Source organism: Podarcis vaucheri (genome assembly GCF_965113315.1).
Source record: "Podarcis vaucheri genome assembly, chromosome: 4".
In the NCBI taxonomy this organism is placed as follows: Eukaryota; Metazoa; Chordata; class Lepidosauria; order Squamata; family Lacertidae; genus Podarcis; species Podarcis vaucheri.
The window spans coordinates 74,072,423-74,086,392 of NC_138762.1; the positions used below are offsets into that span (position 1 = coordinate 74,072,423).

Consider the following 13,970-nt stretch of genomic DNA (forward strand, 5'->3'; position numbering starts at 1 on the left):
TGAAATTTCTGCCATATTGGAATTACTAAGTAGCTGCCTGAGATGCTTTAAAACCTTCGATTATTTTGTAGACATAAATATATAACAATGTTCCATAGTTATTTTAGTTAAGCAAATCTTTTATCATTAGCTCTAGTCATATTAAGAGGAGATGAGGAGATGATTAAGAGGAGAGGAGTATTTTTAAAAAGTTTCTTAAGGATATTGCCAGTGCACTACACTCTCTAGTGCAGTGGTTCTTAAACACGTCTGGGCTAAATTTTTTAGAATAAAAAATTACTGGCTCCATTTATTTTTGGAAAACAAAAACATAGCAGCCCTTGATTTTGAAAGAGCATCCACATTCTGCAAATTTTGATACTATACTACACTGAAATATTTAAATGTTACTTTGATTGTCCTTGAATCTTGCCCCTATGCTTACCATCGTCTCCAATGTGGCACACCGCACCCTTTGCGAACCACTGCTCTTGTGCTTCCTGGGCTTCTCTATACAGCACAAAAAAGTTCTGATATTCTATATACCCACGCAAATATTCACAGATGTTGTTGGTTTCCTTGTTGACAATGAACCTTCATGTTCTGTAGTATACCTCCTATGTTGTTGTTTAGTCGTGTCCGACTCTTCGTGACGCCATGGACCAGAGCATGCCAGGCACTCCTGTCTTCCACTGCCACCTGCAGTTTGGTCAAACTCATGCTGGTAGCTTCGAGAACACTGTCCAACCATCTCATCCTCTGTCGTCCCCTTCTCCTTGTGCCCTCAGTCTTTCCCAACATCAGGGTCTTTTCCAGGGAGTCTTCTCTTCTCATGAGGTGGCCAAAGTATTGGAGCCTCAGCTTCAGGATCTGTCCTTCCAGTGAGCACTCAGGGCTGATTTCCTTAAGAATGGAGAGGTTTGATCTTCTTGCAGTCCATGTGACTCTCAAGAGTCTCCTCCAGCACCATAATTCAAAAGCATCAATTCTTCGGCGATCAGCCTTCTTTATGGTCCAGCTCTCACTTCCATACATCACTACTGGGAAAAATACCTCCTATACATGAATTTAATTCAATCAATGCAGAAGGCACTTATTTTTAAACCACTATAGTACAGAAGCACCCATTATTGTTTGACTTTACTCATGTAGACACATACAGGGCATAAATTTGTGTGTATCAGCCATATACAGCTCAAATCAGTAGAACCTTCTGACGCAGCCTGCTGAATATGCTGTCATAGCTTGGGCATTTTTAAGTATAGCTTGGTGAATCCCATTTTGGAGCATAGTTTTTAGAAAGTGATCGAAAGCAATATGTCAAAATATTCTTAACTAATAAGCCATTTAACCCATAATGTTTTCCCCTCCCTTCTGATTCTCAGCTGTTGCAATGTTGACCAGCTAAAGGCATCAAGGAAGTAGCCGATGAAATGGCAATATTAATCTGATTTGAACTTGCTGAATTTTAAATCCATGGAAGCTCAATATGAAATTTAAACAGCAAATTAGACTTATGCTGTCGTAAGCTATATTTGTTACACCACACCTAAATACAGTAATCGGCTTCTACCTACTAACAATGTTATTCCAGCTACCATGACTGAAAACATGAAATGGTTGGCTATGCCTTTCCCATATCCTGTATTCTGGCCCAGGAAGTAAATTTTGTCAGAGCTGTGGTTGAACTGAAGGTATTTTCCTTTCACACAGCTGATTTCCTTTGGAGCTGGTGCTAGGTGTCATTGGAAGATAGGAAACAGTCTTATATAGAGGTCTGGTCCATGTAGCCATACACTATTTACTGATGAGCTAATACGAGTCAAAGGCTTTGTTCCAGCCTGGCTATCAGAAATTACGGTAATTGGAGATGTTGGAGACTCAACCTGAGACCTTTTGTGTCAAAGCATATGCTCATCCATTGAGCTTAGCCCCTTCAAAAGTTGTATTTCAAAAATTGTAAAAAGAAAACAAAACCCAAAACACACACACACAAAAAACAACTAATTGTTTCTACTTGCAGAGCTAATTCTGTCTTGTCTTCTTTGCCTTGTATTTTCAGGTGCTTCAAACCCTTCTTTTTCCTAAGTTCATTTCTTTTTCTTTTTTTAAAATGCCTTTTTTCATAAAAGGATCTGATTTCATTACCTAAAGGGTTGTTTCTAGAGTTCTTGGGGTGGAAGGGGCATAAATGTGACTTTTCAAAGCGAAATGGAGCATTTGAGGATAGAGATGGATAGAATGGGTTTAAGTGTAGACATTCTACTTGGCCTCATACAATGCATTTCTGGCTTTAAATTTTTTTGGCATCCAAAATAAAATTGTACATGGTTGAAATGACATGTTGCTGTGATCTGAAACCGTTTTAAGTCCTTCCTGTTGTGCATGATTTATTTGATGTCTTAAGCTCAGACTTAATAAACCCACAGAAAATTGTTCCTGTAATTTTTCAAACAAACAACAACTTTCATTAACATGTTTCTGGAGCTTCCTGATTGAACTATTCCATCTTCAAATTTATGTATTCAGACTAGGTGTGTTAATGGTTTCCCAATGGGGAATCAACTTAAAATATTGCTAAGTAGTACCACTTCCTCTTTCACTGCTCATTGCGCCAGTAAATGTGCTGCCTTCTTTGTGTCTACATAGAAATGTACTGTCCTATGTGAGGGCACAAGCTTCTGTTCCAGATTTCCATCCTACTTGAGTTGAGAATGGTCTTCCATGGAAAAAGCAACATTCTGGAAATACTTCATCTCATGTTGTGGGCATATGTTTTCCTGGCTCTGAACCACTGGTGTAGTAGTTTGTTCAGAATACAGTTCCGTTACAGTCCAAGGGTTTGCAGCTGATTTTCTTCTTGCCAAAGGACCTCTACATGAACATGATGTGTCTTGCAGGCACAGGTCTGCAAGAAATGTGTGTATGTTTCAGCCAACGAAAGCCTCTCTGTAATGTGTACCTATATCAAAACATTCTCTAAAATATACACAGTGGTACCTCGGGTTACAAACACCTTGGGTTACAAACACTTTGGGTTACAGACTCTGCTAACCTTGGGTAGTACCTTGGGTTAAGAACTTTACCTCAGGATGAGAACAGAAATTGCACACTGGCGGGGAGCGGCGGCAGCAGGAGGCCCCATTAGCTAAAGTGGTACCTCGAGTTAAGAACGGTTTCAGGTTAAGAACGGACCTCCGGAACGAATTAAGTTTGTAACCAGAGGTATCATTGTACTTGAATTTTCTGCATGTTCTACAAAGAACTATGAATTTATACCCTGAACTTGAAAGATGTCTGCTTTCCCAGACTGCACTGCCCTTAATGCTGCCCACTACACATGATTTTGAAGTGGAGTATCAAAAACATTTTGTGATATTGCAGGAGGAGAGGTGACTGATTAAAAATACCAAAAACAAGCTGGCGACAGGGATGGGAACCTGGAATTTCTCAACCAATTTGTAAGCTTTAGCAACTCTTTGGAACTTGTGTCAGGTTTAGCAAATACAGTGGTACCTCGGGTTACAGATGCTTCAGGTTACAGACGCTTCAGGTTACAGACTCCGCTAACCCAGAAATAGTACCTCGGGTTAAGAACTTTGCTTCAGGATGACAACAGAAATTGTGTGGTGGTGGCACAGCGGAAGCGGGAGGCCCCATTAGTTAAAGTGTTGCTTCAGGTTAAGAACAGTTTCAGGTTAAGAATGGACCTCCAGAACGAATTAAGTTCTTAACCCAAGGTACCACTGTATGCTACAGATGCTAGTAACGTGAAAAACCCTATCCCTGCCTGCTTTGAGCCACCGTAGTTTCCTGTCTTTTACATAACTTGTTAAGAAGCTCACCTTGGCACATAGTGTAGGGACCGATCTCTTCATTTTGTGTTGTTTGGCTCACTGAATAGTTAGGAGATGGTTTCATAAGCGTGGATCAACCTTCCAACTGGGCTCTGCTGAGTAGAAGTCAGGGGAGTGATGAGTGCACCAAAATTCTTGACTCTAAAGTGCGCAGATATGAAGTGATGTAAATTAGGGAAGCCTGCTGTGTACATCAAAGTATACAGCACATAATCAGTCCTTCAGTCTGTCATCAATATATGAGATGAGCCTGATTTTTGAGATTCTAAAAATGCAGCTTTGGAAATTCATTCTGTCAGAGAACAAGACAAGGGCATAAATGCTGTCTATATTATATTAAGTATATTAACAATGGAAACTAAAAACCCAAGGGTTTCCTGGTATTTTATTGTGTATTACATCCTTGTGCTTTTAATTACAAAAAGGGGAATTTCCACAGCCCTGTCATGGGGTATGCATAGCCTTCCAAATGTTGCTGAACTACAGTTCACATTGTCCCTAGCTATTGACTATGCTGGTGGAGGTTGATAGAAATTGGTTGCAGGTCTTTCCCCTGCCCTACAATATACAGAAGAGCTGCTTTCCATTAGTTTCCCTGTTGTTCAGTACAAATTGAAATTAAAATAGCAGTATTATAATATTAACATCTTTTTAAATTATTTCTTTTAGTAAAAAATAAAAATACTGTTGGGAACTATTATTAAAATAGGAAGCAATATCCTCTCAGAATTCTCTGGTTGGCGTTCAGTGCTAGTGGTTGTTAAATCTTATAATAGATAACGGGTCTTATGCTAAGCTGTCAGGAACTGGTTGGACGCAAAGGAATGGTGGGGGGAACCTGCTGTGAAACCTCCAAGGGAAGAAGGCTCAGAGCCCAGGGATTGGTTGGTGGGACAAGTGGAGTGGAAAAGAGAGAAAAGACTGGGAGGAGGTGTCAGAAGCAGGGCTTCGTGAGCTGGGAGAGTCTGTGGCAGAGAGCAGTCTAGAATCAGACATAAGCTGAAATGGGAGGTGGAAGGCCAAGAGGCAGAGTTAGGCTTGTGAAGAGGCACAGGTGTTTCCCCTTCCTGCTGTGACAAGCTACTGCTCCCCCTGGTCTCCCAGAACCATGAGAGTCATGAAGTGGGAGGGGCAAAACCAGGCACACAGGCACAGTCTCCAACTGCTCGGAAAACACTATGGAGAGAAAATGGGAGGTGGGAACCTTTAGTCTTCATGGGTGCAAGACCTGAGTTGCTGTACTCAGTAGACCTGACACTCCTGTGTGGATCCTATTTTGCTAATAAAGAGTTAACTCCAGCTTGCTCAGTGTGATGTACTGCTGGTTCGCTCCTGCCATAAGATCAGTGATCCCATTGAAACAGTGCCCCTGGTGCCTGCTAATAGAAAGGAGGGGAAGTGATTTTTGCCAATTCCTCCTCCCTCCCCTGCGAAAGAATATTGACTCTGAATATTGAAAAGCCTCCCCCCATTTTTTTGGGTTAGCAGGAGCCTCCACTAGATCAAATGCTTTTATCTTTGAGGATGGGCATCTTTGGATCCAGCCCAGTGAATATTTGTTGAGTGAGTGTAGACGACATACAAGATTTACATTGGGGAACAGTTTGAAGGCAAAGTGACATTATGGTGTTATGGTTCTGGGTTTGATTCAGACTAAGGGTGGTGTCCATCTTAGCAATTCTACTAGCACAACCACTTCACGCTGTGCAGTGGGACTTCCACTCCCTCATCTCTCACCACACATGCCCTTAATCTGCTCTAGGTGGTTTGGGGAACCCCAGAACATATTTAGAGAGTATTGGGGCAAAGTGAAGGGTTCTGCTATGCTTTCAAAAGTGCTTATGCTAGTAGAAGTGTTTAGTTGGATACCTCCCAAAGTGAGTTGCGCTCAAACCCCATTGAAATCAATGTAGAGAGTTAACAAGCTCGAATGAAACCAATGGGATTTATTAGCAACACCCTGTGGCTATAAAATTATTGACCAAACACTGATATTTGAAGGTTATCTCCCTCACCCATAAACCAGCCCTTTTTCCTTTCCCTGCACGTATTTGTTATATCAAACTTCTGATTTGTGTTTTAATGAAGGTTCACTTCCAAGTGAACTTAATCTTCATTTCTTTTTCATTCTTTCACTTTTGGAAAATAATTAAAGTAGCTCTAAACTGATTGTCCAGTTCAGAAGTGAAATGATTGCCTTATCTTCAAGGGTCAAGAACTTCCAGCAGCGTCCAATCACTTTATCAGCAGTCATCTAACTCACGGTGTTATCTGATTTTTTTAACAAAAGGCCTCATTTTCAGGGTACTTGGAAGTCCTGCTGGCTTATTCAAGATGAGGATGAAGCACACACTACCTGTTAACAGACTTTCTCTTGATTATTACTTTGCATGTCTAAGGGCTAAGACATTGTGAACTTTACATGGATGATGATGTACCCGGTGATGAATTTTCATTGCTGGTAACTGAAATTCTAAGAGTTTAGAAGGCCAACTGAAGCTGGCATATTTCCCGCCTCCCCCCCCCCCCGAATTGTCAAATAGGGATTCCTGCCAAACTGTATTTGGGTTTTCTCTTTCTGGAAGGGAATTCTGGTTGAGCGTTTGAGCTTTCGCCATGTTCGGCAGATGAACAATTTCCAAGGTTTTCCTGTGTTAGTTGTTTCTATTCATGTTGCTTACTCAATGTTATGCTGGTTACAAAGGCAGTACAGCAGAGCTTTCCAAACTCTTGTGTCAGTGTGTCGGCTGCGGTGTGTAGGTGTGTTGTGTGAACACTCTCTGCTCTCCTCCTGGGGCTGAGAAGGGAGTGGGCAGCCTGCTGGTTTGCTAATAAAACTGAATTACTGTGTCGCGAAATGATACATGCCTAAAAAGTGTGTCACCAACATGAAAAGCTTGGAAAGCTCAGCAGTACAGTGAACTGAGTTGGGGTGTGTCAAAAGAAACCTGTTGACTCAAACAGGTATTGCAGTGGATAACTACTATTATTTACAAAGCACCTAAACATTTTTCGGCAGCGTACAGAGATTTAAAACAAAAACAAAAACAAGGCAAGCTCATAATCTAATAGAAACAATACAGAAGGAATGAGGGATGGGAACAGAAGATGAAAACAAGCAAATGCAGCTACCAGTTCTAAAAAATTGCATAATTGTTGTTCCAGTGACTGCCTAGTGAGGAAAGAGAAGGAGACGGCAGTTGGTCACAGCCTCCTCTCTCCTTGATACACACATACTTTGGAGTGGGCTCCTTGAAGTTGAAGGACACATCGCTGGATGATTCATGACATTCGAGTGTGTGGTAGGTTTTTTCTACCGCACACTACTTTCTGCAGATTTGGTCTCAATTCTGAGTGGTGATGTTGATCTGTAAGCTGGACAGCTTGTCCTCTTAACAGCAGTGTGTCGTTTATAGGGAACAATTAAGGGATGAAAATTCTCCATCAACAAGACTAGTATGCAGCCAGTGACCAAATTACTGCTTTGCCGTAAACTTTAGTGTACCTGTCTACCCTCTGATGCAGCCAGATGGAAATGGCTGTTGAAGGAAAGGGGTTCTGGGAGAAGAAAAGCCAGTTCAGAGAACAGGTTTCTCAGTGGCAATCAGCCATAATAACTAAAAACGGGACCTCTTATTACAGGCAGCATACGTCTGATTATCACATGCTGAGACAAAACCAGGGATGGCTATTTCTAGCATGGCCTGGTTGGGATTGTTCATGGGGCGTATAACTGGGTATTGCTGAAGGCAGAATGTTTGACTAGATGGACCTTTGGTGTCATCAAGCAACGCAGTTCTAATCGGTGGTTGTCAGCTGAAAGTGCCTTCTCCCCTTTCTCTCCTAGGAAGTGGGTGTACACCTGCTACCATCAGCCTGAGCACAGCTGGCTGGGAGACTTAAGACTGACATGACGGCTTGTTTGGGGAGCAGGGCGATGGGAAACTGCAAGGGATTTGTGGGTGGAACAATGTATGTGCTTACTGCTCTTTCCATTTTTCAGTCAGCTGGGAAGTGGCTGACCCAGCCAGCTGAGAACACACACACACACACACACACACACACACACACCAGCATTTACTGGTTTACTGTATTTTCTAACACCTGCCACACACCTTATTTGCATGTTGAAGCGAATCTGTGATTCAGCAGAGCTCTTGTTTCAAGTGTGCAAATTATGAACCAGGGCAGTTGTGACCATGAGATGTGCCTTTCCTGAAACCAACAATTGTGCCCCAGAGAGCAATGATATATCGGATATATATCAGAAATCATGCTGTGCTGTCAGCAAGAGAACTTGGTGACTCTGTAGCCTCACCATCATTGCGTGTATAACTCTCAGACATGTGGAACTCGCAGACATTGTGCTGACACACTGGTAGAATTGTAGAGGTGGAAGGGACCTACTAGGGTCATCTAGTGCAATGCAGGAATCTTGTGCCCAACATGGGGCTTGAAACTACGACCCTGAGATTAAGAGTCTGATGCTCTACCGAGGGGCAGGGCTTTGCCACATGCCTCTGTCCCCCCTCACACATTTGTTTATGTGCCTGAATAGGGCTTTTGAGAAACTGCATAGTCAACAATGTGATTCACCAAGGCTCTTCTGTGGCCTTCATTGCATCGGAAAAGCTGTTTGCCTGCAATGATCAGTTTGCAGATGACAACTGTGCACACTCACGTTGTGATGATGAGAGCCTTTGGGCCTTACAGTGACTATTGCTGAATCAGCAGATTATTTACCATTTAATATCCACTTCTTGTTTTTTAAATAATAAACATTATTACAATAAGCCCCGTATATATCTATCTATCAATAAACACTCTGTAAGATTAAATTGTGTGAAACGTGAAAAATGTATAGATTACCTTATACTGCGCCATCAGTGTTCATTGTGCTTTGGACTATCACCAGCAAAAAGAAATGGATCCCTTCTCTGAAGAGCATGCATTCAGAATTTTGACAGTGGGGAAAGTAACAAGAAATTGAGAAGGGAGGGAACTGGTAGCAAGAGATAAACGTAGGCAAGTGCATTTAAACCCCTTCATTAATTGTATATGGGTGTGTGTGTGGGTCCCTGTGTATAAAAGGTTGATGGGAAGTGTGGCTTCTCAGGCCATCTGCTGATGTCCACATGTTCAGCCTTGATGTCTGCATATGGACCTCTAAGGGAATCAGAAGCTTGATCACACAGGTTCCAGCTGCTGTGGAAGTCTACCATGCAGGCTTTCCTGGTTCAGATGTCGATGCCTAATGTGTAAACACCATCCCTTTATGTACCTGGATTCCCTTCACTCAATTCACTCATGGAGAGAGCTATACTTGTGCTCAGTTATGATATCTGAGTGATAGGGGGTTTTTTGCTAAATGAAAATACTTCCAATCTAGATCTCTTATTTCATGCTTATGTAGGGCCTTGATAGCCAAATGTACTTTCCTGTTTGGCCTATCCATCAACAAACACACAACTACATGGGAAATGAAAGTAATCACAATAACAAGCTGAGTACAGGAGTCTTAGCTCCAAAACCCATGATAACCGGAGGCAATATTTAACTCTACAATTACCAGCTACTATACCCGGTACTGGCATTCAGACCCTGGAGAGTTGACCAAGGTGTGAATACGTATAGTCTTTAGGCCAAAAAACATTAGCCAGCCCTGATATAGACAGTGGGGAGAATTTGATAGGTGGGTGAACTGAACTTGCGAGGGAAGGTCTTGATCCATTGCCATGGTTTTATTTCAAATCTCCATCAGACTGTTTTGGCTGAATTGTAACTTCAGGAAGGTAAGACTTTTAGAATTTAGCTTTGCTCAGAGTTGGAATATAAAAAAAACCCCAAGCCAGCTGCTGATGCTCCATCAGTTTTGGAGCAATACAGTTCCTTTAAGTGTATGCAGGAAGCTGCTTGGAGAATTTCATCTGTTGTTTTGTTCCTTGTATGTCAAAAATGCCAGTAGCCCCCTGCCACTTCCTTGTTCCTCTGATCTTTTGTGCTGTCGTCCAATGCAACCCATTTTATCTGTTGTTTCAGGGCTTCTCTTGTCTGACATTACAAAGATTTCTCCCAGCTGTTTCCCCTTCCCTTGTTTCATCCTTCCCTTCAAAGGCTATATTGCTTTTTGTTGTGTACACCTGCTTGTTCAATGAGATCAGAGTCCGTCCTCCCCAGAATTTAGTACAATTTATGATTTTAAACAAGTAGTATTACCAATAAAATGTATGTAGGTCTTTTTTTCTTTTAACATGTTGGCCAGTTTTTTTCCATGTGTGCATGAACCTTGTGTGTGTGTATAATCTATACAAAACTATAAAAATGCTTACAACGATCAGTAACCCAAACAATGGACTTATTGCTTCTTACATTGCCAAATCATTCTGCAATGCAAAGTAAATAAAAATTGACTGTTTTATGGAAAGAAGCTGGCTTATAGAATTATAGTGAGGCCTATTATTATTATGCTTTTATGGTGTTATGGTGTAATTCCAGGCTAATGAAAAAGAGGGAAGCAAAACTGTGCATGTGTATGTATGTATTGTATGTATGTACTGAATGTATGTACCAACCTAGCAGTTCGAAAGCACGTCAAGGTGCAAGTAGATAAATAGGTACCGCTCCTGCGGGAAGGTAAACGGCGTTTCTGTGCGCTGCTCTGGTTTGCCAGAAGCGGCTTAGTCATGCTGGCCACATGACCCGGAAGCTGTACGCCAGCTCCCTTGGCCAATAAAGCGAGATGAGCGCCACAACCCCAGAGTCGGTCACAACTGGACCTAATGGTCAGGGGTCCCTTTACCCTTTACCTTTATGTATGTACTGTACGGTGCTTATATATGATATTAATTTCTAAATCAATATTAACCTTCCAAAACTTAGAAAATATTTAAAATTATTTATGTTTTATTTATTAGTTTGTAAACTTTTTATACTGCCTTTTCTCCTCAGTGCTCAAAGCAATGTAGATGGCAGTTACCTTACATTATTAGCATAACAATACTGTGAGGAAAGTTAAGGCATTCAGTTAGATTCATGGTTTACAGTACTTCGAATGTGAACCTTGGTTTTGCACATTTACACCCAGCTTTGTGTGGACAGGTGGAGTCCCCCAGCCCCAGATGACCCCCGAGCGGAATAATGACTCAAGACAACGTGCTATGGGATTAGAATTGGCCATAAGATTCACCTTCTGTTGTGTGGGCAGGGTGGTCCCTCCCCCTACCTGGCCGATCCCCTGGCAACGTCTCCCCAGGTGGGATTGGGCGATTGGCTGAGGTAGGCGGAGATCTCCAGGTATCCAGCCTGGGGTGGGCAAAGCCAGCCCGTACTGCCGGGTGCCACACTGGGATCCGAGGGGCTGCACACGACCACACAAAAGGTGCCCCTTATTTGATGTGGTCATCCCAGCTGTTACTCATTAGGGCTTCTTTATATTGTCGACCAATATCGCCAACCAATTTTGAAGTGGTTTCAGCCCTATGCTTAAAGGACAAAGGGTATGACCCTGCTAATTCTTCTGGACCTCTCACTAGTTTTTGAAACTACCGGCCATGGTATTTTGCCCCTAGGCTGTTTTTGTTATGAGGTCCCTCTTGTCCCCCTTTCTTTCCAACAGCTACATGAAGCTACTGTGAGGGGTGTCAAACGTATGCTGATGATTCCCTACTTTACCTTTTTTTTTTTTTTTGACATCTGAGTTAAGTGATGTGTCGAAAGTGCTGAAATTGGTAGTGGAATGGATGAAGGACAATAAACTGAAATACAACCCTGAAGAGGAAGACACTGAGTGTAGGCGGTTCATCTACTGGAGGAGACAGTGTTCTTCCTGTTCTGGATGGGATTGCACTCCTCTCCAGGGATCAGTGCTTCGCCTGGATCCAGATTTATCACTTGAGATCCCTGTGAAAGAATGCCTTTCCTCAGCTAAGGCTGGTGTGTCAGGTACAACTTGTCCTAGACTGGGATAAGCTTTGCTAGCCTTCAGGTACTGACTACTGTAATGTGGGGTTGCCTCTGAAGCTGCAGCTATTTCAAAATAAAGCCGTATTTTCAACCACAAGTGCTTGGACTTTACCTTTAAAAGCCTGACATGATTTGGGGCTTGAATACTGAAGGATCACTTCCCTTCTCAAAGATGAAGGTGGTTATGTATTGAGGACACTTCTAGTGGTCCTCCACAGAGTTCACCCTCCCGAGGAGCAGTGAGTGGCAAACAGACAAATGGCCTTCTCAATAGTGGCACCTTAGTTATGGTAGTCTTGGTTTGGGACTACGTTAATTTCTTAGCATCAGGTACATGTACAAATTAGATGGGCTTAATATATTTATCGGCATACAATTTCCCCATTTTTATAAGTTTTAGTATGTATGATTTTCTTTTGGATTAAGGGTTGGCACACATCAACTTTATGAATGTATTCTAATGAGTGATGCCTAAAATACAATAAAAATAATCTGTATATGAATCTCAGCACCTGGTGGTAACTTGATAATTCTTCCAGACTTCATAAGGTTTTTTTTTTTGAGCTGCTGCTTTTATTGTTTGTTTGTTTTTGTAATTATTATTACAGCTGATTTTTCTGCCCTTGTATTTTTTATTGTGATTTCTTTGTAAAGTACCCTGGAAACATGGATAAAACCACTGTTTTGTGTTTTTAATTTTATATAAGAGGATTTTTTTTTAATGTAGTGGTTGGCTGCAGCAACTGTATGCTACTGGTGTTCTTCATTATGATCCATAAAATAATACCTTTGTAACTGCTGCAAGAACAATCAGCACATAACAGGAAATGGCTGTAGCTGAATATTTTGTTACAGTGAGTAATGTAAGCATTGTAGTAAAATAGATCTTAACCTGAAATACTTTTCTCTTTTCATGCAGTTTTTCCTCTTCAAAATGGGAATGTTGCCATAGTGACCGGAGGCACTAGAGGAATTGGTTACCATACTGTGAAGTATTTGGCAAGACTTGGCATGCACGTCATAATAGGTACTGTTGGTATTGCAATCATAAAAATATTTATTAACAATGTAATGTCATGTAATTTGATTTAATTATTAGTTACCTTTGCATCGCATTATTTGCCCCAGGAGCTCTGAGTAGAATTGCAAGCCTAGTCATCACCCTCATATGTTGGTTCAGTTGAGAGATGATGATGATGATGATGATAACTCATAGTCTCTTCCATAGACATAAAGCAAAGTAAAATTTAGCACCAACAGTAATGCATTGAAATTATGGAACATTGGCCAGGATCCTAGAGGATTGCAACCAGTAGGGGTTACTTCTTATGCAAAATAGATTCTTTCAACACAGTTTGATTTTCCAGGTGCAAGGTTCTTGCGAAAGCTATGTGGAGAAAATAAATAACAACAATACTAATTGCTGTGCTTGCAGAAGCTTTTTTTGCGGGTACCGAAGATATAGATTAGGCATAGGCAAACTCGGTCCTCCAGATGTTTTGGGACTACAATTCCCAGCACCCCTGACCACTGGTCCTGTTAGCTAAGGATCATGGGAGTTGTAGTCCGAAAACATCTGGAGGGCCGAGTTTGCCTATGCCTGATATAGATGGAGTCGAAGTGAGTTCCGCTGTTAAAGTAAATGGCACCTGGTCAGTATGGAACAAATGATAAAATTAATGCCGTTGTTAATGAAGTTGATTAAATTGGCCTGTAAACTAAGGACAAGGTTTGGAATTTTGAGTACAGTGGCATCTCTCTGACCTCTGGGTTGTTGGTTGTTTTTTTTTTTGGGGGGGGGGTTGGAAGCTCATAAAAAGCATCAAGTTCAATGTTTGTCCAGATTTGAACTACATGGTAGCTGTGATTATGGTTTGTTTGTTTTTTTAAGCTGAAATGTCATTCATTTGCATTTCACTCTGAATGGCCTTATTTTAGTTCCTTAAAATGTGCCAGTTTGCGTATTTGAAGAAATGGGTGGCCTGACTTCCATGTCTGTTTGGGTTACCTTGTCAGTAGTTAGAAAAATTTCAGTCTGTGACTTGGGTAAACAAAATGTCTCTTCTTTACTTTCTAGGCAGCATTAGGCTTGACAGCCTGTATCATCTGATAGACAATGCACTGCTTTACATGTCTTCTAAATGTTCTAATATAACTGCCCCTGCTGTGACT

At 41.5% G+C, this 13,970-nt stretch overlaps 1 protein-coding gene across 3 annotated transcripts in view; it reads left to right on the forward strand.

Annotated features, from left to right (window-relative positions):
• Positions 1 to 13,970, forward strand: part of DHRSX (dehydrogenase/reductase X-linked) — a 95,652-nt gene that overhangs the window by 12,925 nt on the left and 68,757 nt on the right. For all 3 annotated transcript variants that reach the window (XM_082220149.1, XM_082220150.1, XM_082220148.1), the window contains exon 2: positions 12,718 to 12,825. In XM_082220149.1, the coding sequence (XP_082076275.1) occupies positions 12,718 to 12,825 (108 nt within the window). The remainder of the gene's footprint in view (positions 1 to 12,717; positions 12,826 to 13,970) is intronic.